Source organism: Mytilus trossulus, chromosome 11 (assembly GCF_036588685.1).
Source record: "Mytilus trossulus isolate FHL-02 chromosome 11, PNRI_Mtr1.1.1.hap1, whole genome shotgun sequence".
Lineage (NCBI taxonomy): Eukaryota > Metazoa > Mollusca > Bivalvia > Mytilida > Mytilidae > Mytilus > Mytilus trossulus.
This window is the reverse complement of record NC_086383.1, coordinates 36,920,629-36,944,464: the sequence shown is the minus strand read 5'-3', so window position 1 is coordinate 36,944,464 and position 23,836 is coordinate 36,920,629. Positions and strand designations below refer to the sequence as shown.

Here is a 23,836-nt window from a genome sequence, read left to right as displayed (position 1 = left end):
TTATCACATGATTAATGCTAACCAATCGGCATCGTTTATTTAACGATGTTCAGCAATCAAATTCAAATAGAGTGCGATGATGAGATTTCAGGTGATGGTGTTTTGCTGTGTAAACAGCAGCAGACACGCTGATAAATAAAACGTCTAAATTCACTATTAAGAAATCCATAAATTAATGGATTTACAGCACTGCTTATCAAAAACGACCTGATAAAAATTTGAAACGCTAAAAGTTCAGGATCAGATAACACGTCAACCTCATAGTCAGTTGCTATGGTTCGCCACGTGACCAAAGCCAAATATGGTAAAAATGAAATGATGAAAGCTATAGTAATGGCGATCATCATAATGGTATATTGTCTTGTATGCAGTCTTCTTGAAATTGATTTTCTTGACGATCGATGATTATACCTTACACTTCCAAGACTGCTCGTGGATACATTTGGAGTTAATTTGACTTTTCCTTTATGTTTTTTGTGTGATTTTCCGTTTGAAAGTTTGGCGACTGTTTTCCCGTCTGTACCTTCCTTTAGAATAATTTCCGTGGAACGTCTATTAATAGACGGATCGATGTCGTCAGAGTCCTTTGAATCTTTTTCTGCGCAGTACGGTAAATAATTTGGAGGTAGGTTTTGACTGGTTACTTCTGACATATCTATGTGAGAATTACCAGAATTATCGGATAATGGCATGTTGTTGTTATCATTTTGTAGTTCCGTTATTGTTGCTAAGGGCTTGTCGTCATTCTCGTCTTTAATTTGAATTTCTAATCCATAACTCACGGAATTACGTTTCGAACTATCATTGCAACTTTCTATTTCACTCGCAACTGTTTCTGCCGGAATGTACCGCCGACTTGTATTTTCGCTTTTTTGTACGACTCTCTTTAGACGGCAACATTTCACTCGAAATAATGTCTTTCCAACTAAAGCGTACAGTACAATCAAAGCACTAACACATATCAAAAATATTAAAAACAAAAACACATTGTAGACAGTGATCAAAAGTTTGTAATCATCGTCTCTTATCATGGTGCAATCACTTCCGGTTAATCCAGGTACTTTAGTAATGTTTACATTCACGATATTGTAAAAAGCGAGGCTTGGCCAAGAAATACAAAATGAAAACAAACACACAAATCCAATTATAAGTCTGGTTATTTGTAAAGTGAGTTGTCTTCGAAGAGGTCTGCATATTTTTCTATACCTGTCAACGGCTAAGGCCATTAAAATACCACCAGAACCTATGGTTGCAAAGTAGTTTACAAAACGTAGAATTTTACAGGCAACCACACTTTCGAATTTGTAGAAATGGGTCATGTCCACAATTTCTAACGGCATTGATACAGTACATACGATTAGATCGAAAACTGCTAACGCAAGAATAAAGTGAAACGATGAAGTTGATCTAGCTCTAAATCCGTAGTAATATATAACCATGGGGTTCCCTATAAGTCCGATTGCCATGTATACTGACACTATACCAATGGCTGGCATAAGAGTTTCTGTCATATCATCATTTATCTTATTTACTTCACTGTAATCCATTTTAAAGTCCTAAAATGAAAACGTTTTTTATTAGCATAATTCCAAAGTTGTATTGGTTGATTGATCAATTGTTTCAAAAACAATTGATGTTGCAATAGTTAATAGTGCCCTATTGACAAACTTAAGAAATTGTTGTTTTCATAAATAAATACAAATTAACCCTAGATGAGTCTTTTTCATTGGAGGATGCACCTTTTTTGTTTCACAACACCAAGTAGTAAAATTCAATTGACAGCACTTCACAAAAAGGAAAGGTGCTGTTTTCTGCTTCTCTGCTAAGTATGTAACATTGAGAAGAAACAGAAAAGACAGAATAAATCGGTGTCAGAATACTATGATTTATGGACCTTGACCGTGTGCAATAGCGTTTAAAAAACATTAAAACATGGGCTGAAAACTGGGCTGTAACCTTTAATCCCTCTAAAACAGAAACCCTTTTATTTTCTAGAAAAGATATCAATCCTCCCCCTTTATACTTTGGCATTGGAGGGGACCAAATAAAAGAAGTTAAAAGTCACTGTCACCTAGGTCTCAACTTTGAGAGTAAGGCTAATTGGAAATTACATATAAATGCAATTTATAAAAAAGCATGTTCTAGATTACATTTATTAAGACAAGTAAAATATAGTTTGGATCGAAATGTACTTATTACAATTTATACAGCATTTATTCGCCCTATTCTAGAATATGCAAACATTGTATGGGATAATTGTACTTTACAAGAAGCTAACTTATTAGAAAGTGTTCAAATTGAAGCTGCTCGTATTATTACTGGTCTCCGACGTACAACTTCTCTTAAAAAATTATACACTGAAATAGGTCTTGAAAAATTATCAGACAGAAGGAAGAAGCATAAACTTACTTCATTTTATAAAATAAAAAATGGATTTTCCCCAGATTATATGACAGACTTATTAGAACCTTGTTTTCTCACACCGAATGATTATAATCTTAGGAGAGACTCTCAGAATTATACCATACCAAGGTGCAGAACAGTTTCATATTATAAAAGTTTCATACCTTCTGTTGTTAAACTCTGGAATGAATTAGACACTAATGCTAAAAATGCTTTGTCGATTAACCAGTTTAAATCTGTACTTGATAAAATATATAAACCAGAGATTCCTCCTAAATATTTTTGTTCAGGTATAAGAAAATTTAATATTATTCATTGTCAATTACGAAACGATGCAAGTAATTTAAATTCTCACTTGTTTCATGATTTTTTGACAGAAGAACCTTCCTGTTCTAAATGTTTATATAAATGTGAAGACAACCAACATTATTTTTTTGATTGTCCATCATACATTATTAATAGGATCACACTCCTTGATAAACTGTCTGCTTATGGAGTTGATATTGATTTAAACTTGATACTATTTGGTGATCAATCTTTGAGTTTTGAAGACAATGTGCAGATAGTTAAGGCCGTTCATGAATATATAAAAAATTCAGAGAGATTTGTATAATGAAATGTATTTTATAGTCCAAAACCAAATTAACTTTTACTTTGTATGTCTGTATTTTGTTTTATATTAAGCTCTTAGACCTGAATCAGCAGAAAAATAATTAATATTGAAACAAAAGTTATAATGAAATGACAGTACATTGAAATTAATATTATTAAAGCTAAAAAGCTACTAAATGCACCTTTATTTCTATATCATTCATATATTCAATTTGTATATCTTTAATTTCTTAAATCTGTTTTTTTTTTTTTTTTTTTTTTTTCTTTCTTTTATTATTAACATTCTAAATTCTTTTTATATTATTATAATTCTTTAATGTATCAATATGGTTACTACTCGCTGTCGTTTTTCTTCAGGTGCAAAAATTTAGTAAACATAAGTACATGATATCAAACATGTTGTTTTAAAAATGAGTTATTAAATTTATTATTTTAGATAGCTGACTGGAGACCATTTAGTTTAATATGAGACCTCTAAATCAATGTTGGAGTTTATAGAACTTAATCTTTTTTTTTCATAGTATATTTTTTATTAATTTTTCTGAGTTTACATTTGAAGCATTTTGAAAATAGTCATACTTTTGATCTGAGCTAACTATTTGAAACATCATTCCAGTCAGCTAAGAGGTATTTTTGAAAAATTTATTCTGTTTTGTCTTTATGTTTGTGCATGTGTTGCTTTGTTTGAATGTAATATATTGTACCTTGTTTTGTGGAGAGGGCTTACATAGGCTATGCCTGTTGCCCAATCCAATTCAATTTATTTGAATAAAATATTGTTTAAACTAAAAAAAAAAACCCGAATGAATTTGTCATTCTTTTATATACTGAGTCATTACGTCCAGATTATGCATGCAATTATTCTCACATTAACCCTTAACATAAAACCTGCATTTTCATCAATCATATGCGAGGATCTGGATGGGGGGGGGGGGTCTTTTATTCTGTAAACATTTAATGTCACCCCTTTTTTCTCTAATCTTCAAAAAATTAACCCCTTTTTCTCTAATCTTCAAAAAATTAGACCAAGCATTTTTCTAATCTTCATTTTTTTTGCTCGTTATTCTCTAATCTTCATTCTCAAGGGCATTATTCTTTAATCATAACATCCCATCCAAACCCTCATATGCACTATCTTTGCATGTAAAATCCGTAGACTTTAAGTCATCTTTATGCGGATTTCAACACTTTTCAATTCTTATTGATTTGTTTTAGTGCTAAATGTAAATGAAATACTCGCTGCTGAACGAACATTAATATCGATTTGGAGATCAGGTTTAGTTTAAACATATTTTATTTGTTAAAGTACAAATTGGATAAGACACAAGTCAAACAGACTTATGAAGTCTTCTCCATTTAACATTTATAGCAATATAATACAAAAATATATGTATGAGCATGCATGTAAAGAATGGTATATCTAATTTAGTAAATATATATATAAATATGGATCAAAAGACGGAAAATTGAAGATTGAAGAATAGGAAAACAATAATAATACAGAAAAAATAAATAAAAATAAAAATATATAAATGAATAAATTATTTTGAAAACAGAAAAAAACAAAAAAAAACACAAAAATAATAATAAAAAAAACAAAACCCCAATTAAAAAAAATTAAAAAGGACAAAAAAAAAGGGAGAAGAAATCTTAGATGATGATGTGTGTGCGATCATGGTTTGCTACCTAGACAATTTGAAATCTTTCCGAACTTTTAATAAACTCAAAGACATTTTTGAAAATGTTTCGGTTTTGCTCTAAAGTAAGAAGACAACTACCCGAGGTAAGTAGTTCTATGTTAATTTTACAATCATTTGGAAGCCAGCGAAGACTTTCAAACATTTTATTTCGTATGTTTGAATATAATATACATTTAAAAAAGAAATGATAGGAATCTTCACGATTAACACCACAGCGGCAGGAAGGGTCAGAAATAATGTTGACCCTATATAGATCATAGTTTAAGGATGATGCAAAACATCGAAGTTGGGTGAGAATTATATTCAATTTTCGATTTCCAAATTCATATTGCTTCGGAACAAAAATATTACTCTGAGGGTAACGGTTTTTTAGTTCAGTTTTAAATTTATTAATTGATTCCACATCACGAGTTGAATCATCAAGATTATTCCAAAGACGTATGGTTGATGGAATAAAAGAATCATTAGTTAATGCTAGTCTGCAGAATGGAATAATGATGTCATTTCCATTGCGTAGAGGATAAACCGTCATACTTTGTATTTTTTGGGGAATTAAATTTGACAAATATTCTGGAACATTATCATTTTGAATATTATAAAACATTTGGATTTTTCTTCTCTCTCTTCTTTCAGCTAATGTTTCCCATCCAAGTTCTTCATAAATAGCCCTTGAGCTTGTGAATATAGGTAAGCCCGTAACTATCCTAGCAGCTTGGAGCTGTAATTGCTCCAGTTTATTGACATAACCTACCCCAATATTATCCCAAACCTCACTTGCATACTCAAATAAAGGTCTTATAAAAACTAAATAGAGTTTTTCTAAATTTTTCCTGCTCAGTTTATATTTCAACTTCCTTAGCATATTTATATGTTTAGACGTGCTTGATATAATATTATCAACGTGGGCATTCCATTTAGCATCATTGCTAAATGTAACCCCTAAATGTTTATGCATATTTGTAATAGGTATATTTTTATCATTGAATATAAAGTTCATTTCTGGGGTTTCAACATTAGAAAATAACATAATTTCTGTTTTATCTGGATTAAAAGACATTAGCCATTTTTTGGACCATTCGTTCAGCTGTTCTAGATCATGGTTTATCACAGTTTCTATCTGAAAAGCATCACGATCCGCACAGCTGAACGATGTGTCATCTGCAAAGAGTCTGCACAGTGAAATAAGTCTTTCTGCAATATCATTTATATATATTATAAAAAGTAATGGTCCAAGGACCGACCCTTGAGGAACTCCAGCTGAAATACTGCAAAGTTTTGAAGAAGATTGCTTGATAACCACCCTTTGTTTTCTATCACTTAAGTAGCTTCTAAACCATTTTAACAGATTTCCATTTATACCATAAGCCTTCATTTTATGTAATAAACCATCATGCCAAACTTTATCAAAGGCTCTAGAGAAATCGCAAAAAACGAAACAACTTATCTCTTTCTTTTCAAGTGAGTTCAATATGCAATTATATATTTCTAACAGTTGGTGAACCGTTGAACATTTAGGAAGAAAACCTACGGAAGCGTATTAGGGACATAGAACAAATAAAATTGGCAGTGAACTTTTTTTTCATAGTCGAAATTTTGACATTTCAAATCTCAAAATTTCGACTTCTTTTAAACTCAAAATTTCGCCCTTTTTTTAAACTGGAAATTTCGACTTAATTTAAACTCGAAATTTCGACTATTTCTAAACTCGAAATTTCGACTTTTTCTAAACTCGAAATTTCGAATCCTTTAAACTCAAAATTTCGACTTCTTTTAAACTCAAAATTTCGACTTTTTTAAAACTTAACAGTTCGACTTTTCCTTAGTATTTATACTTTTGCGATTACCACATTCACAGTCATTTATATCAGCAAGGCGGAGAGCCATATACATCATAAACTTCATAAGCATATTTTAATAAACTAAACCATTTTAAAGAGGTTAGAAAATCTTGTTCTTGCTGAAGAATAAATAAAAAATGTTTCACGTTCAAATACATATTTCAAGTCTGGACTTCTGATATGTGTATCAAGACTACCCCGCTATTCCGACGCATCTATATTACCACATACTTTTATTCAACAGTCTAATATATAAAGACAAGGGTTAATAGTTGTGTTATAAGAATGCAAACTTCCAAAACTAGAAAACTGAGCAGTTCATTTATCGTCCTGAATATGCATGGCATTTTTGGCTACTTGATTTACCATTTTTTAAACAAGGCAAAGTCAGTGACTTGCTATTGGGATACCAAACAGGCCTTTGAAACTGTGATGCTAAATGTCCTTAGATCTGACGATCATATGACAGTGTCGTGGAAACTAAAAAATGGAATGGGTGGGGGGGGGGGATTATGTCAACATGCATGTTCTTTTTACGAATGATTTCTTCAATATTAAATGCTGATCCATATCTTAATTTAAGAACAAAGCCAATTTCTGAATATAAATTGCCAAAATGTGTGGATGACGCTTTAATAATTTGCGTCTTTGTCTACTCCTTCTAAAATTGTAATAACTGTGTTTGAATACTAACATCAACGTTTTAAAAGTACTTAGAAAGAGTCAAAATTTCGAGATTTCAACAGTCGAAATTTTGAGTTTACAAAAAGTCAAAATTTTGAGTTTAAAATAATTCGAAATTTCGAGTTTAAAATAAGTTGAAATTTCGAGTATTAAATTAGTCGAAATTTTGAGTTTAAAATAAGTTGAAATTTCGAGTTTTAAATAAGTCGAAATTTCGGGTTTTAGATAAGTCGAAATTTCGGGTTTTAGATAAGTCGAAATTTTGAGTTTAAAATAAGTTGAAATTTCGAGTTTTAAATAAGTCGAAATTTCGAGTTTAGAATAAGTTGAAATTTCGAGTTTTAAATAAGTCGAAATTTTGAGTTTAAAAAAAGTCGAAATTTCAAGATTTTAGAAAGTCAAAATTTCAAGTTTAAGTCAAAATTTCGAGATTTGAAAAGTCAAAATTTCAAGTTAGAGTCAAAATTTCGAGATTTGAGAAGTCAAAATTTCGACTTTGAAAAAAAAAAATCACTGACAATTTTATTTTTTCAATGTCCCTAATACGCTTCCGTAAAAACCCGATTGATACTCATAAATTAATTTAAATCTTTGTAAGTGGTTGTAAACATATTTATATACAACACGTTCCATGACTTTGCCTATGCAACTTATGAGTGATATAGGTCTATAATTTGAAGGTAATGAACTATCCCCCTTTTTAAATAAGGCTATAACATTTGCAATTTTCCAGCTGGAAGGATATTTGGACTGATGCAAGGATTTATTAAATATAATACATAATGGAATTGCAATTTTGTCGGGACAAATTTTAAGCATCTTATGACTAATGACATCCGGGCCGGACGCTTTTTTGGGATTTATAGTTTTTATGATATCAACAATTTCACTAGTACTAATCACTATATCATTCAATAAATTGTTAGTTTTTTTGTCGAAATCGGGTAATTGAGCATCAACATCTGCTAGCGATGAAATGAAACAAAAATACTTATTTAGAATGTCGCATTTCTCGTCGTCTCTATCGGCGAACTCCTCAAAACGATTATCATTAAGAATATTTTTTAATGGGGGTATGTTATTAGATCCTCTATTTGGCTTAATCAGCATCTTCATAATTTTCCAATAAGTCTTAGAATCTGAAGCGTTATCTAGTATTATATTTTCCAAGTTTTTCTCAAAATTTTCTTTCGCTTCCTTTTTCATATTGTTCACTTTATTCCTCTATTTCTTATATTTATTAATATCCGTTTCTTTTTTAGATTTAATTGATTTTTTTCGTAATCTATCCCTTATTCGAATTGCTTTTCTGATATTAGTGTTAAACCAGTGTTTGTCATTACCACGTATAGTTACTATTTTGGTTGGAATGCTCTCTCTTGCAATGCTGAGGATTTTTTCAGTGAATATAGTGACCATTTCGTCTACTTCCTCAACATTGGAAAAGAGTTCATTCCATTCAATTGCATTCAACATATTTGAAAACTTTTCAACATCTGTTTTTTCATATAACCATATTTCCCGTTTAAACGACTTTGTTTCGGACTTTGGACATTGTAAAAAAATAATAGAGGCATCGTGGTCACTGATGTTATCAGGTACATTCAGTACATCAGAAAAAGAAAATTGTATAGCATCACTTAAAATGATTGGATCAAGTAAAGTACTACTGTGATCAGTTACCCTTGTTGGTTTATTAATAACGTTTTTTAAATTAAATTGATGAATTATATCATATAACTTATTATTATTATACGAAAATAAATCTGAATTCAAGTCTCCAGAAACCACAATGTTTTCTGTATACTGATAACCAAGTTCTATAGCATGATTTAGCCGTGTCCAATATTCAACACCTGACCATTCCGGTCGATAAGTACAACATAATAAAAAAGTTTGACCTTTACCTCTGATCTCCACCCAGATAGTTTCGTCAATGTGGTTTTCGAGTACACCTTTTCTGGTGACTGACATATCATCTTTTGTATAAATGAGTAAGCCTCCTCCGGCGTTATTACGATCTTTACGGAATATATTTTGTGAAAATGAATCTATCATTAATTCTTCGTTATTTATGTTTGGATCTAAGTGCGTTTCAGTGACTGTTACAATATCAAACTCTTCTGCGAAATTTTGAATGAAATCAATCTTATTTCGTAAACTACGAATGTTAATATTGCATATTGATATGGAGTTATCAGTTTCACGAGAAAAATCGTTTTCATGTTCAATTGGACCAGGATTTTGTTCAACGCTTCCAATTATTAGGATAAAATGTAACACAAATAGAAGGAATAAAACATTTATGTTTGGATCAAGGCTTTGAAGAAGCGACAAGGAGACGACGAGAAATGAACAACGACAATTGGTAAATAGAATTTCCGAAAATGTTTCTCCGTTACAAAAATTATCTGATCCGGAAAAATGAAATTTACCTGAGTTAAATAACCCTATGGCCAACCTGTATTGTTCGATACAGTTACCCATTTTTTACCTTCCCTATAACATGGCTACGCCCTATATCGTTCACAGTTAGATTCAAGCCAAGTTTGGAATTACAGACTTGTAATATATAAATATCAGTGTTAATAGGGTGAGGAATTTTACCGGTACGGGGATCGATAGGCACGTGGATATTATGAAAACGCAAACTTGTTCGGCGTGAATATTGTTCTTGGTTTTCTAATCTGGTTTCAAGATCTGCAATTCTTTTGAAGAGAGTGCCAACTTCTGTATCAATTTCATTAACAATTTTGGTGTTACTTTTTACACCTTCGTTGACGTTTTCGACATTAGAATATAATCTACTAATTCTAATATTGTCAGTGTCAAGTCTTTTACCATTTTGTTCGACTAGTTCAGCTATCGGTTTTACTTGCTGATCAACACATTTTTTAACCTCCTCTTCAATCATTGAGGAAAAAGATTCACCTATTTTTTCAGCAAGAATTGGTACAATTTTATTAATGACATCAGGGCTAGACAGGGCCTCTAGAACTTTATCAGCAATACTTTTCCTTGGTGCAGGTATTTTTTTTTCTATTTCTCTAAGATCTCCTACTGAGTTACGACGTCTTATTTGACGTGTTGTTTGCTTTTGTGTTCCTGGGAGAAGCTCCGGACTTAATAGTTCTTTTCGTTTGTTTGATGGTTTAATTGCTGGAGTGTTAAGAGACATTACAGGTTGTGAACTACAAATCAATGGTTCTGAATTAAGTTCATTGTTTTGATCCGTGGGGGCAGCCATGTTGTTTGTCCTTTGTCCTTGAATGTTGACAAAGGAATGTCTCGATAAGTAAACAAAAAAATATTATTTGGATGTAGATGTTTGTTTAAAGCATACAAGATTCACTCTGTTGTTAGTGTATTCAGTTTTGACCCGTTATATTTTAGTTATCCATCGTATTGTCCCATTCCACAAGAGAGATTTTTTACACGTCCATCTATATTAGCGCATCAGGTGCACCAATAACAGAATTATTTCCTTGACGTGTAGTTTTCTGATTTTCACCAAGCACGTCAAGGGCTGCAGAGACTCATTTGACAAAATTCCACATGCATTAATTTTATAAGTCTGGTAATCCCGGCAGAATGGGGATAGGGAGAGGTGTTTATGGCGTGTAGTATATATGTACTGTTATGAATATGCTAATTTGTGAAAAGGTATTTCAAATAATTGAATTGTATCCGTGTGTTGATTACTGTAAATTCAGAAATTATTGCGTGCATTTATTATTGCAATTTTGTCATTTTAGACTATAATACGATTTAAATTTTTACGACTTTGAGAAAAATCCTGTTTAAATCATATAAACTATTTTAAAAAAATGCGAGTTTAAATTATTGCGTTTACAACTCTGTCGCATTTTTCGCAATAATAAAAACCTTGCAATAATTTCTGAATTTACAGTATTGACTTTGTCAAGCGCGTTTATAACAGTGCATTTAAAGATTTCGTTTAGCCTTATTGAAGCCCTTCATCTTTTACATATTGATGGATGGTACAAATTCTACATGTATACCCAACGAAAATCCATGGAGATAGCATGTGTAATGTTTAATATGTATGAAGAGCTATTTTATGATAAATTGCGATAAAACAATTACAATTATCAATCAAAAGCATAAATAAATATTAACCAACGATTTCAACGCTATGAAAATATTTGAACAAAATACAAATTAAACTAATTTAAGATTCCGAAACTATTTAAAACATACCGTTACATGTATAAACTACTATACCTGTTGTTTTTCCTGACAAGTTGTGTCTAATGGACAATTAAAAGACAATCATCTATCACCTACACATAAACTGTCTACGAAGACATCAACAATCGTATTGTGTATTGGATTTAATGATGGAATATACATGATAAACAGTCGATGTATGTTTTTGACGTTTCCTTTCGAGACATTGTTTTTTACGAAATTATTAGACGATTTATCACTATTAATAATTTTGATATCTTATTATGTTTATACTGTAAACAATGTGATTAAGATGAAACACACATAACAAGATGATTTAGTGTGATATATTTGAAATTTGCATGTTGTTGTTCTTTTCTATGTTCTGATATGTTAATTTTAAATAGTTTTGATTGATTGATTGATTGCTGGTTGCTTAACGTCCAGTAGCAAATGTTTTACGAAATTTTCTACAAATATATATTTTCATACTGTATTTGAATGCCTAAAATATAAATCCCGTTTTTTCTCCCATTAAAAGTATGTGGAATTTGATAATTAATTTAATAAATACTATCTTTACAGTGCTCTGAAATGTTTATCTTCAATCGTTTTCAATTGACCACGATTATAATATGTGTTTTTATTCTACCATTCGTTTGATTTATATATTTATTTTTTTTTACAACTATAAAACTCACATTAGCATCAGCATATAAATCTTTATAATATGCGCAAGTAAAATACACATATAATGTCAAGACGTCATTGAGAAATGAGATCACGAAAATTCATAAAACATTAATTATTTATGCAGATAATATCATCATTTTTTGTATCTTTGAAGTACACACCTTTTCTGCCTGCAAAAAAAGAAGAAAGGAAACTGCAATAAAATTATTCTTACCTGAATATTTATAATATATATAATATCCCATTCATTTAAAACGGACAGCTTATTCCATTTCTAGGTCTAACATGTCTAACATGATGGTAATTGCGGGGGTCGTATATGTATTATTCACACGGTTAACAATAAAATAATATAACCTTATGTTTACCTAGAGGTGGTATAAAACAAAAAGATGTAATTAAAGATTTCACCTCGTATATTTAAGTTATTGTCGTTTGAATACGATATAAAGCATTAAGTAGATGCGTAGGTCACGTGACCCATGAAAACGACATCTAACATCGTATTTCTCTCAGGTATTTAGAAACTGATCTCTATCAGCTGACAAGTTTGTGGTGAAGTGTTTGTCATGTTCAGCCCTATCTGTCAATTTCATTGCCATGGAATGAGTAAAGGGAAGATTTATAAACTTATTGACATTTGATAATTATTTGAACGACCTTACATCATTGTCTTTTGATTTAAACTTTCTCTTTTATTTTTATTAACCTGACATTTGATAATTATTTGAACAACCTTACATCGTCTACTCTTGACAATTTTATCTAATCTTTTTATTTACTAAGATGAATAATTTTAAACAAATGCTAGTTTTAGCGACAATGTTTAAGTGCATGGAGACTGCGACAAGAGGAGCGTAGTTGCGAGTCATGAGACATATCCTACCACGTAAATGCCCCTCCTTATTGTAAACTAATCATTTCAATCCTTAATTTTCCAAAAGAGAAATTGAAACTCTGAAAATATTAACCCCCGATTGCTTGGTCAATTCTTTGTATGCCATTTTGCTTATTTAACCTAATTTCTGTCGGCCTCTCTGTTGTATCTGTTCATTTTTTTTAAGGCACGCAATCAATCATGCAAAATCATAAAAAAGGCTGAATTGTGCTATTGAAATACCAACCAAGAATCACAAGCAATTATATTTGCCCGGATCATAATGGAAAGAAGGGAAGTAACCATGCCGAATTTGTATGTGCATTTCAAAAGTTAGGAACCTCGTCAGTATTTGTAGTACGTAGTATTTCATTATTTTGGGAATGTGTGCACATGGCTGAACTTTTGTTGCTTCTGTTAAATTGATTCATAGACACAGGACGAAATAGAGATTCATATTAAAATGTACTTTCGTCTGTGTTGAAATCTATCTTTCCCCTCTACATGCCTCAAACTACACTGTATTACTAGCCTGTCGACACTGAAGTTGTGAGGTCGAATACCGTAAGGGGAAGGTGCACTCGACTCCAATCTTAATTGACTAGATATGTGTATATAACTCGTCTAAACATCAAGCCAACAATGTTAGATCTGTAAACTTGCTTTCGCAAATTGTTTATTCTTCCCTCGCCGGAATTCGAAGCAATGCTACTGAGATATCGTGACACCAAATCGCATGCACTGTAGCCGTCCCGCTAGACCACACGACCACATGGGCTTAATTCACAATAATAAAGCTTTCGGTGGCCGTGTGTTACCTTTATATATATATAGGATTGTCAGTTTTCCTACCGAAGATCTGTGCATGGTTCTCTCGGGCACTCACACTATATTCCTCCACCAACAAAAACTGACCTCCAAGAAGTAGCACATATTTTAAAAATGGAATTAAAACACTGCTTGACCAATTAATCAATGTATATATCTGTTGATTATGTCACAATACTATCTATCTCATTGACATATATTCCATTTGTACTTTTTTGTATCGTATTGCATGTACAAGAGTCCGTGCTATAATCCTAAAAGAGGTCGCAAGTTATTTTTTACATTATTAATTTTTTATTCATATTCAACATTCTCTTCTATTCAAGAAGCAGTCTGTCACATTTATACATGGTCTTATCCATCTGCCCCGAGATCTCAAAATTCTTGCATAATTATGATTATATTGATGTTGTATAATTAGGCCACATTTTTGGATCTAAACCTTGTTATAAAGATGTTATCCTCATCTTTACAAAAACAGATATTTGCTTCAAGGTGTTTTATACGTACTAGATGTAAATGTTAATTTAAAAAAAAAAAAAAGGATCAGGCTATAAAACGTTCATGTAAGTTAAACTTGTATTTATAGATACACAAAACCTGTTTAAAACGACATTTTATCGGTCAAATATTTTGATTTCGACTGTCTAGCCAACATGTCAAATAATTAACGATAACATAATCGCAAATTAGTATAATTTGAAATTTTTGAAGAATTTTATATTTATTTCAATTTAAAAAAAAATACACTTACACCAGAAAACAACAGATTAAGCAAGGTACTAGGATATTTTACTTGCAGGTAATTTAACCAATGAGGGTACGGACTAAAGTTAAATGATATTTTCTAGTGTCGACATGAATTAGTATTAGCTTGCTAACTGCATGAAGACAGAGAACTTTTACTGCAAAATAAATGTCGAGCAAAATTTAAAGTGGTACCTAACACTACAGGGAGATAATTCTGTAAAGTCAGCTAAATGGTTTAATTACGTTGTGTTGTAAACGGAATATTAAGCTTCTCAGTGATCAAAATTGGTGTTTGTTAAACTGCTATATATAACCAGTGTAATTTTTCTGACAAAACGGTTGGTTCAAAATTTTTGAATTTTATGTATTTTTGTTAAAGGGTCTAAGTATAATTGACAAAATTTTATGATGAAACGAGCCAAATTAATTTTAGTGAAAGTGTTGGGTACCACCTTAAAAGCTATTTTATAATATCTGTATTAGTCGAAATTGAAAGTTTAAAAATTTTACCTCACGTTATCTGGAATAAAAATCAAAGGATATTGATACTTTGTACTTTAACTTTTAATCTGATTATCATCAATCGAATTGTCGTTTCAATAATTGGTATAATTAGTGGTTAAATAATGTTTTCTTTAATATATTCGCACCAACATCTTAGACCTTGAAAAGTTTCAAAACCTTTTCTTGCAAGGAATAATAAGTACAGTTACGAAATAATTTCATTGATTTCTAAAGAGACAGATAATTTTCTCTTAATTAAAAACTTATTTTACACCAGAGCCAATTTTATGTATTTCAACCTTAATGCAGATCGACCGGTTATCTTTTACGATGCATCTGACATGGGGGTTGACATGGCTAAAAACAATCATTAACACCATGCATGAGTAAAATCTCTTTGTTCTTACTGTGGTATAATCTGGATATCTATTCCCCATATTTTTGGATTGAATTTTAAGGGGTCATGTTAACGGTTTCTTTTAAAACAGGGAGATTAGCTGGAGATCAAACAGACTTCATTAATATGGACGTGTTTTAAAAAAGTAATACAGTAAATACAAAATTTTGGGGAGGGGAAGTAAAAACTTGGAAAGATAAACGCCGGTTTGAAACGTATTTTCTGTTTATTCAACATTTAAAGTTTTATAGTTAATCTTCCTCGGTTTATATTTCTCTTTTAAAGCATATTATTGAGGGAAAGAAATTCAAAAGCTCAATTATCCTTTCAGTTATGTTTTTTTTCATACAACAATTTGAAAGTACACAATTTGTCAAAGTCTTAATCGTCATTTATTAAATAAAAAATGGGAATAGATTTAACAGAAACATTAAAAAATAATCTACCATCAAATCGCAATTTTACAGTAAGTTTAAACCAAAAAAAAAGAGATCAATTAAAAACTTACCAAAGTCGTATATCCCCCTTTCTTTACCCTTCAAGCCTACAAGGAACTTTCATAGGATCCGTGGATTGCGGAACATCGTCCATATCTAAAACGTTCTCGTAAATTAATGACGTCATGTGTTAAAACAGTTATAATTGGCCAATCAAACCGGTATGTAGAGGTTAATCTGCACGCTCAGGGTGACCCTCTAACCCGAACTCCTTCGTCGTTCGGATTAATAAGGGTCACATGAGCTGTGCAGATTAACTTCTATATACCGACTTGCTTGGTCAATAACTATAACTTATTTTTTTGTATTTTTCTTATTATTACAAAGGTATTTACAAATTACGGAAGCTTTAAGTTTGAGTTACAATACCCCCACCCCCTCCCCCGCCCCCTAAAAAAATAATAATAAAAACAAAAAAACAAATAGCCATATAAGGGGAGATTACTCAGATAGGCTCGCCTTTATAAATGAATGTGCTGTAAGTTTGCCCATTTTCAGGCTTCTTTTTCTTTAGAAATACAATGATCATAATAGGTGTATACATGTTTCAAGGAGCTTCTTTCGAGCAATAGCCTTTTCGAAATTGTAATTTTTTATATAGATACATAAGAAGCCCCATTTTGTGCTCAAATATACTTTAGATACTAAAAGATAAAATTTCAAGATGAAATGTGAGGGATAGATCTAAGATTTATATTCCTGCTGTAAAATAAAATCAATAAAAGAATTTGTTTACTCGCATGAAATTAACACCTCACTGGTTTTTGGTAGATTGTTTAAAACATCAATTAATTTTGATCAAGACACCTACAGTGGAGATCACTTCTAACCTCTCATTAAATCTGTCAGGAGAACTGTTCTAGAACAGTACGTAGAACTGTCAGCCTGACACCTTTTAGTCAGTTCTAGGTTAGAACTGTTCTAGCTAGAACTGATTTGGTCAGTTCTACCAAGAACTGATTTGGACAGTTCTACCTAGAACTGATCCTGACAGTTCTACCCTAATACTGATCCTGACAGTTCTAGCTAGAACTGACCAAATATTCAGAACAGTTCTACCTAGAACTGATCCTGACAGTTCTAGCTAGAACTGACCAAATATTTAGAACAGTTCTACGGTTAGAATTGATTTCTAATTCTACGGCTAGAATTGATTTTTATAAATTCTACGGCCAGAATTGATTTATAAATTCTACGGCTAAAATTAAATTATAAATTCTACGGGTAAAATTGATTTAAATTTTCCTACAGCTAGAGTTGATTTATAAGTTTTAAGAACTCTTTGCCTTAATTATATAAAGGCTTGGGTGAAAAAGCGATTTAAAATAGTAGGTAGAGTTTTGCTATTTTGTCGGTTTTATTTCTGATTTATAATCGGCAAGAGAACATTTTAACCTGTTAACCCCGCCATATTCTGCATGTATGTGCCTGTTCCAAGTCAGGAGCATGTAAGTCCTCAACCTCTTTTTTCGGAGGGGGGATGGGGCTATGAAAAAAGTTTTTTGTTTCCTGTTTTCGGAGAATTTTTTTTTTTCAACCCTGAGAAAACAAATTGTTTGTTTCACCCTCAGATTCTACTATATGTAATGCTAACATTGAAAGAACAAAATTGTTGTCAACTTGTCACCAAAAAAAATATTTTTTTCACGAAGGCTAAGAAAAGAGTTTGTACAGAAAAAAAATCCATAGCCCCTGCCCCTAGAAAATCAAATGGTTGCTGCCTCATTCAGTGATTTTCTTTTGTTGATGTGTAGGCCGTTAGTTAACTCATTTGAGTCGCTTTACATTGTCTTATCGTGCCTTTTATCGCTGACTATGCGGTATGGGTTTTGCTCATTGTTGAAGCTGTACGGTGACCTAAAGTTGTTAATGTCTATGTCATTTTGGTCTTTTGTGGATAGTTGTTTCATTGGCAATCATACCACATATATACATTTTTTATATACATAAATTATTTGTTTTTCTTTCATTTTTTGTACATAAATTAGGCCGTTAGTATTAGGGGGGGGGGGATTATTATTTGAATTGTTTTACATTTGTTATTCCGGGAGTCAGGATGGCTCGTTATCACATAACAAAATAATCGGACCTCATTAACCAATATAATATCTGTTTACGAGTAGTTTTCATACCTCGGACGACCTGTTTAACACAAATATTTTGACCGCATCAATCTAAACTGCCATTATTTGCCCCTGGACCCCTCCCCTTGATCCTCCAACGAGCATGTTCTTGTTTTATTCAAAATATTGAATCATCACAAATATCAGTAGTGTTTAAACTTCAGACTGAGTCGTGTAATAAATTCTTTTGACTGCATCAACCAAAACTTACCATATTTGCTTTTTATAATGTAAATCTATATAGCTGCACAGCAATTCAGGTATAATTTTAGGTCGAGACGGACTGTAGTATATAAATAACTGCAATATTGGAAATCAATGACCAATTTTTTTCCGCATCAATTGAGGGTGCCAGCATTTCCTATTTTTATTCAAAATATCGCATCAGAAATAAATATCAGTAGTTTTTATACCTCAGACTGACTCATGTAACAAAATTATTTGTCTGTATCAATCAAAACTGACCATATTTACAGCATCAACCAAAACTGACCATATTTGACCACATCAACCAAAACTGACCATATTTGACCACATCAACCAAAACTGACCATATTTGCTCTTTTTTATACAACTCTTATAGTCGCATAGTAAATCTGTAATATTTTTATGTAAGGATGAAGTGTATAATCATTATAATACAAATGAGCTATATACAATGTAATAGGGTTATTGCATGAATATTGGGGAATATTGTTCCTAGTAGAATTTTATATTGCGCGTGCTTATATTTTTATATCAGGATGGATTGTTCAATATGAAGGAAAGCAACATTGGAAAACAAAATTATGCTTGCATCAGTTTAAAGTGCCAGCATGTCCTCTTTTGAGTCAAAATTTTGAATCGTAAACTAATTTCAGTAGTTTTGATATCTCAGACTGACTCATGGATATAACAAAATTATTTGTCCGCATCAACCAAAACCATGAAAAATGACCATATTTGACCGCATCAACCAAAACTGACCACATATGTCTCTGGTGACAGCATCAACCAAAACTGACCATGCATCCATATTTACACTTTATGTACATGTAGTTACATATCACGATGGATTGTATAATTCAAATGACAGCAATATTCACATCAATTTAGAGTACCAGCAATTTTCTGCAAGTCCTCTTTTTATTCAAAATATTGAATTGTAAACAAATTTCAGTAGTTTCGATATACATGTATCATTGTATCAGACTGAGTCGTTTTAACAAAATTATTTGACCATATCAACCAAAACTGAGATTTTTTACACTTATGGTGTAAATATATATGGCCTCATTGTAAACCAATAATATTTCTATGTTAGGACGGATCGTATGATAAAAATGACACCAACTTTGGAACACAATACACCTATATTGCTAATCCTGGCTGAACCGGCCTCTTGAACTTTTGAAGCATACAACAATCACTTTTCCATTGTGGCGTCAGATATTTTTGTTTTATGATGTCAAATTTTTACAGGAACCTGTGCGATATCCAGTAATGGCAGACAAATAGTGGTAAAATTTAGCGCCGTTATTTTCTCTCTGTATTCCTAATAATGATCGAACCGTCACTAAAGTGACTTTTTAAGTCAGTTAGTTTGTGATGGGTTTTTTTTAAACAAAACTATTTTACGGCATCCTCCAACTCACATGACTGATTCATATACTTTATTCTAAAATAAAAAGTACATGTATGGGGATTCTCTTCTTGGAATAGTATACTGTTAATATAATTTGAAGACAAATGGAAGAAGGCAAAGAAAAATGCATGATTTTGTTTGAATGGTTTGAAGATGAACGTCCAGTGGCAAATGCTTCATTCATGTTCAGATGAGTATATTTTTTTCTGAGTTTCAGACTCCCAGATATCATTTATAATCGTTATGGATAAGTCTGGCTAAATTGACGAGATGGTGCAAATGTATATAGTTTTTTTACGTTATAATACAACACTTTTTTCATTAATATCCCATAATTCATCCACTGTACAATTTTCGTATGAACATTTGTCAAAACAGAATCTTAAATGAATGTAAATCCAAGGCAAACAAGGTAAATTACGATTAAAATTCCATGAATTAAATGCAGAGTTATATTTATGAATAGACTGTTAAAAACGGGGAACGATGAAACGTAAATAACGGTCTCACTAATTAGCGACAACAAGAATTTTAGCGACAACAAGCGTCAACAAGCGACAAGAAGCGACAACAAGAATTATTTTAGCGACAACAAGCGACAAGAAACTATTTAGCGTCAAGAAAACATTTTTTTTTAATAAAAATTAATTATTGCAATAAATATTAAAAGAATATGTTTATTTGTGCATCATTGTCCACAAATTGTGAAATACAAAGAACTGAAATCAAACAGGAGGAAAAATTGAAATGTGAATGTTTTCATCTTTTTATTTGTTTATTGCCTCATTAAACGATATTTATCATGTTTATGCATATTGATTGAAGATGAAAGGAAATTAATGACAATCTTGAGTTTTCAACAGGTGTTCATTATTTACAATGATTGTATATTCTGGCGCGTGTAATTGTATAGTCTGACGCGTGTACAAAGTTGAAAGTGTTAATTGGATGTTGTAGCAATAAAACAGGGGACACAGGCGCGGATCCAGCCATTTTAGAAAGGGGGTTCCCAACCCAGAGTAAAGGGGGGGGGGGTTCCAACTATATGCTCCCATTCAAATGCATTGATCGGTCAAATAAAAGGGGGGTTCCAACCCCCGGAACCCCCCCCCTCTGAATAATGATGTTTCCTGTAATTGAATCTTATAAAAAATATTTCTCCGATGAGTTGGATAACCTCCTATTCACTTCGATATTTGTACATGTAACGTTTGATCAGAAAGAAATATAGAAAATCTACTATTAAATAGCAAAGTAATTGGAAGTGATTTATTTCTTCTAAATTCTAAAGTGCCCTTACTGCAGTGACGTCATTTAGAACTGTTAGTCAGTTCTGCTGACAGTTCTACGGTTAGAACTGATTTGGACAGTTCTACCTAGAACTGATTTAGACAGTTCTACCCTAGAACTGATCCTGACAGTTCTACCTAGAACTGATTCTGACAGTTCTACTTAGAACAGTTCTAGGGTAGAACTGTTCTAGGTAGAACCAGGCGCGTAGCTCCCTATACGCCTACACGCAGTTGCGTGCACATCGCTTCGGCATGCCAAAAAAAATATTGCAAAATTAAAAAAATACAAATTAAATTTTTAAGGAAACACACATGTTGTCCCTTTTTTAATTTATGAAATGTCATTAAATAACGGCATTTGGTTTAAGAATAGAAGTTTTATTGAAGATCATGCATGACGAAATCGGACAGTGTAACTTGTATCTTTTACAAGATTTGAATTTGTTATACGCAGTCTAACACATGTAGTTTCGGAGCACATTTTACAGAGTACGGTTTATCTGTTTGGAATGAGATGTATCAATCGGCATGAGATTTATCAGAACCCTTCGATATCGTTGAAATTATGCCATGGCGATGTGTTCGACGGACTAACAGAGCACCTCATCCTGCAAACACGCCAAAACAGTATTGGAAAGTCTCATTATATTTTGCGTTTATAGACCATATGAAAATCGAATGCCTATATGATAATGGAACTGGAGAGTGGAGTCGCGTCTGGTATTATCAGAAAATCGCTTCTTTGTGTCGTATCTTCTTCCTCCTGTTGTAGGAAATATAACAAACGAACAAATCTCAACATTGTCAGAGACATACGAAACTGACCTGGTATGTAATTTTGACGAATTCAATTGAAAGGTCGCTCGATGGCGAACACGTACACTGGTTTATAACATCTCGCGAGTGCTACCGTGGAGATCTATCAATGTACTACGTCTGTTTAAATCAAATGTACGATCACCAATGAACAATGACAGGTTATCATCGCTAGCATTACTGCATATGCATCGGGATAATGTGAATATTGCCGACAAATAAATAGAGAAGTTCGTTTCGGCCTAGACTCGAAGAGCAGATTTTTGACAATTTCGAGTAAATTCTGTATTAGAAAAATGTGTAGTTTATGTTTTCAATTAACCATGATTTACTCTATTCAGCAGCTTTATAAATAGTTTTACATTCATAAATTGTTTATAAATTCTAACTACATGAAGCTCCTCTATCAACTGTCCTATAACCGAAAACCGAAAAAAAAACATTTTCCTGCATAAAAGGGTCCCAAAATTTTTTCGCCTCGCTCCGCTCGGCGGCTGTTGCTTGCACATCGTTTCTTTCTAGCTACGCCCCTGAGAACTGTTCTAGGACAGGTTAGAACAGTTCTATGACAGTTCTCCTGACAGTTCTAATGAGAGGTTAGAAGTGATCTCCACTGTATTTACCGTTACACTAAAAAATCCAGGATAAGAGCATTATGTGTGCTTTTGGAGTTTATAACAATACTTTTGAGTAAGTTTCTGGACATGTGATTTAACATTGTTGGCTGAAGTTATTTCAGAATTTGGCAATGTTTTTATTTTTTTCAATTATAGATGTATATGAATTAAAATCAAGACAAATGTTCTTTTTGCATTAAAGCTAAATAATATATTTGCATTCCTTTTAAAATAAATGCTTTGTGGATGTTCGTTGAAGCAAAAAGAAATATTAAGGTACATTTATATGTCAACATATATGACAATACACCTTATCGGTATGTGTCCGCCATTACTGGATATTATACAGGTTCCCGTAAGATTTTGATGCCATAATATAGGGTTATTGCATGAATAATGGGGAATATTGTCCCGAGTAGAATTTTATATTGCACGAGCTTGCGAGTGCAATATATGTTCTACGAGGGACAATATTCCCCAATATTCATACAATAACCCTTTTATTGTATAGCAATATAATATTTGAAAGTAAAAATTAGCTTAAACTAAGATTTAAACGTTGATGACGTCATGAATTTTGAAGATTTATTGCACTAGTGCAATATTAGAATTTATTGCACGCTAACTTTTGGTTACGTTCTGTGGGAAATATTATATTGCTATACAATAATATAGGGTTATTGCATGAATATTTGGGAATATTGTCCCGAGTAGAATCTTATATTGCACGAGCTTGGGAGTGCAATATATGTTCTACGAGGGACAATATTCCCTAATATTCATGCAATAACCCTTTTATTGTATAGCAATATAATATTTAAAAGTAAAAATTGGTTTAAACTAAGATTTTGACGTCATGAATTTTGAAAATTTATTGCACTAGTGCAATATTGGAATTTATTGCACCCTAACGTTTGGTTACCTTCTGTGGGAAATATTATATTGCTATACAATAAAACAAAATATCTGACGCCACAATGTAAAAGCGATTGTTGTGAGTGTCAAAAGCGGCAGGATTAGCGATAAGGTGTATAGACCGCACGTAGTTGCATTTCTCAAGTTCATCCTTTAAGTTTGTTAACATGGACCATATTCTGTGTTATTTGCATCTTTACTCTATGTCACAATACTCTTTTGATTGTTGCATACGTGAGTGCTCTTTCGAAATAAACTTTTTTTCTTTATTGAAGTTAACATCAACTATAATTCCTTATTTTCATTTAGAATTCCGTATATATTTTTGCTTAATGTGTTGACATTGTTTTCACGCAGTAAATATTATCGCACCTCATAGATATTATCGATATAATCGTTCGATTTCGTAAATGCAGAAACCACGAACATGTATTTGTCCAATTGAAAGTCCGGTGTAAATGTGTCTCCCTATATA

General features: G+C 32.0%; 1 protein-coding gene across 4 annotated transcripts; it reads right to left on the bottom strand.

Annotated features, from left to right (window-relative positions):
• Nucleotides 1-12,648, bottom strand: LOC134690339 (D(2)-like dopamine receptor). Of its 4 annotated transcripts, none has more exons than XM_063550306.1 (2): nt 12,533-12,648; nt 1-1,556 (listed from the first exon to the last, which is right to left on the bottom strand). In XM_063550306.1, exon 2 carries the CDS (start codon nt 1,545-1,547, stop codon nt 63-65), a length of 1,485 nt encoding a protein of 494 aa, XP_063406376.1. In that variant the 5' UTR covers nt 1,548-1,556; nt 12,533-12,648; the 3' UTR covers nt 1-62. The 4 variants fall into 4 exon arrangements, with proteins under 4 accessions (XP_063406376.1, XP_063406373.1, XP_063406374.1 ...); XM_063550303.1 differs by having other exon boundaries at nt 12,336-12,586; XM_063550304.1 differs by lacking the exon at nt 12,533-12,648 and adding an exon at nt 11,459-11,624.
• Between the last annotated feature and the right edge of the window lie 11,188 nt (nt 12,649-23,836).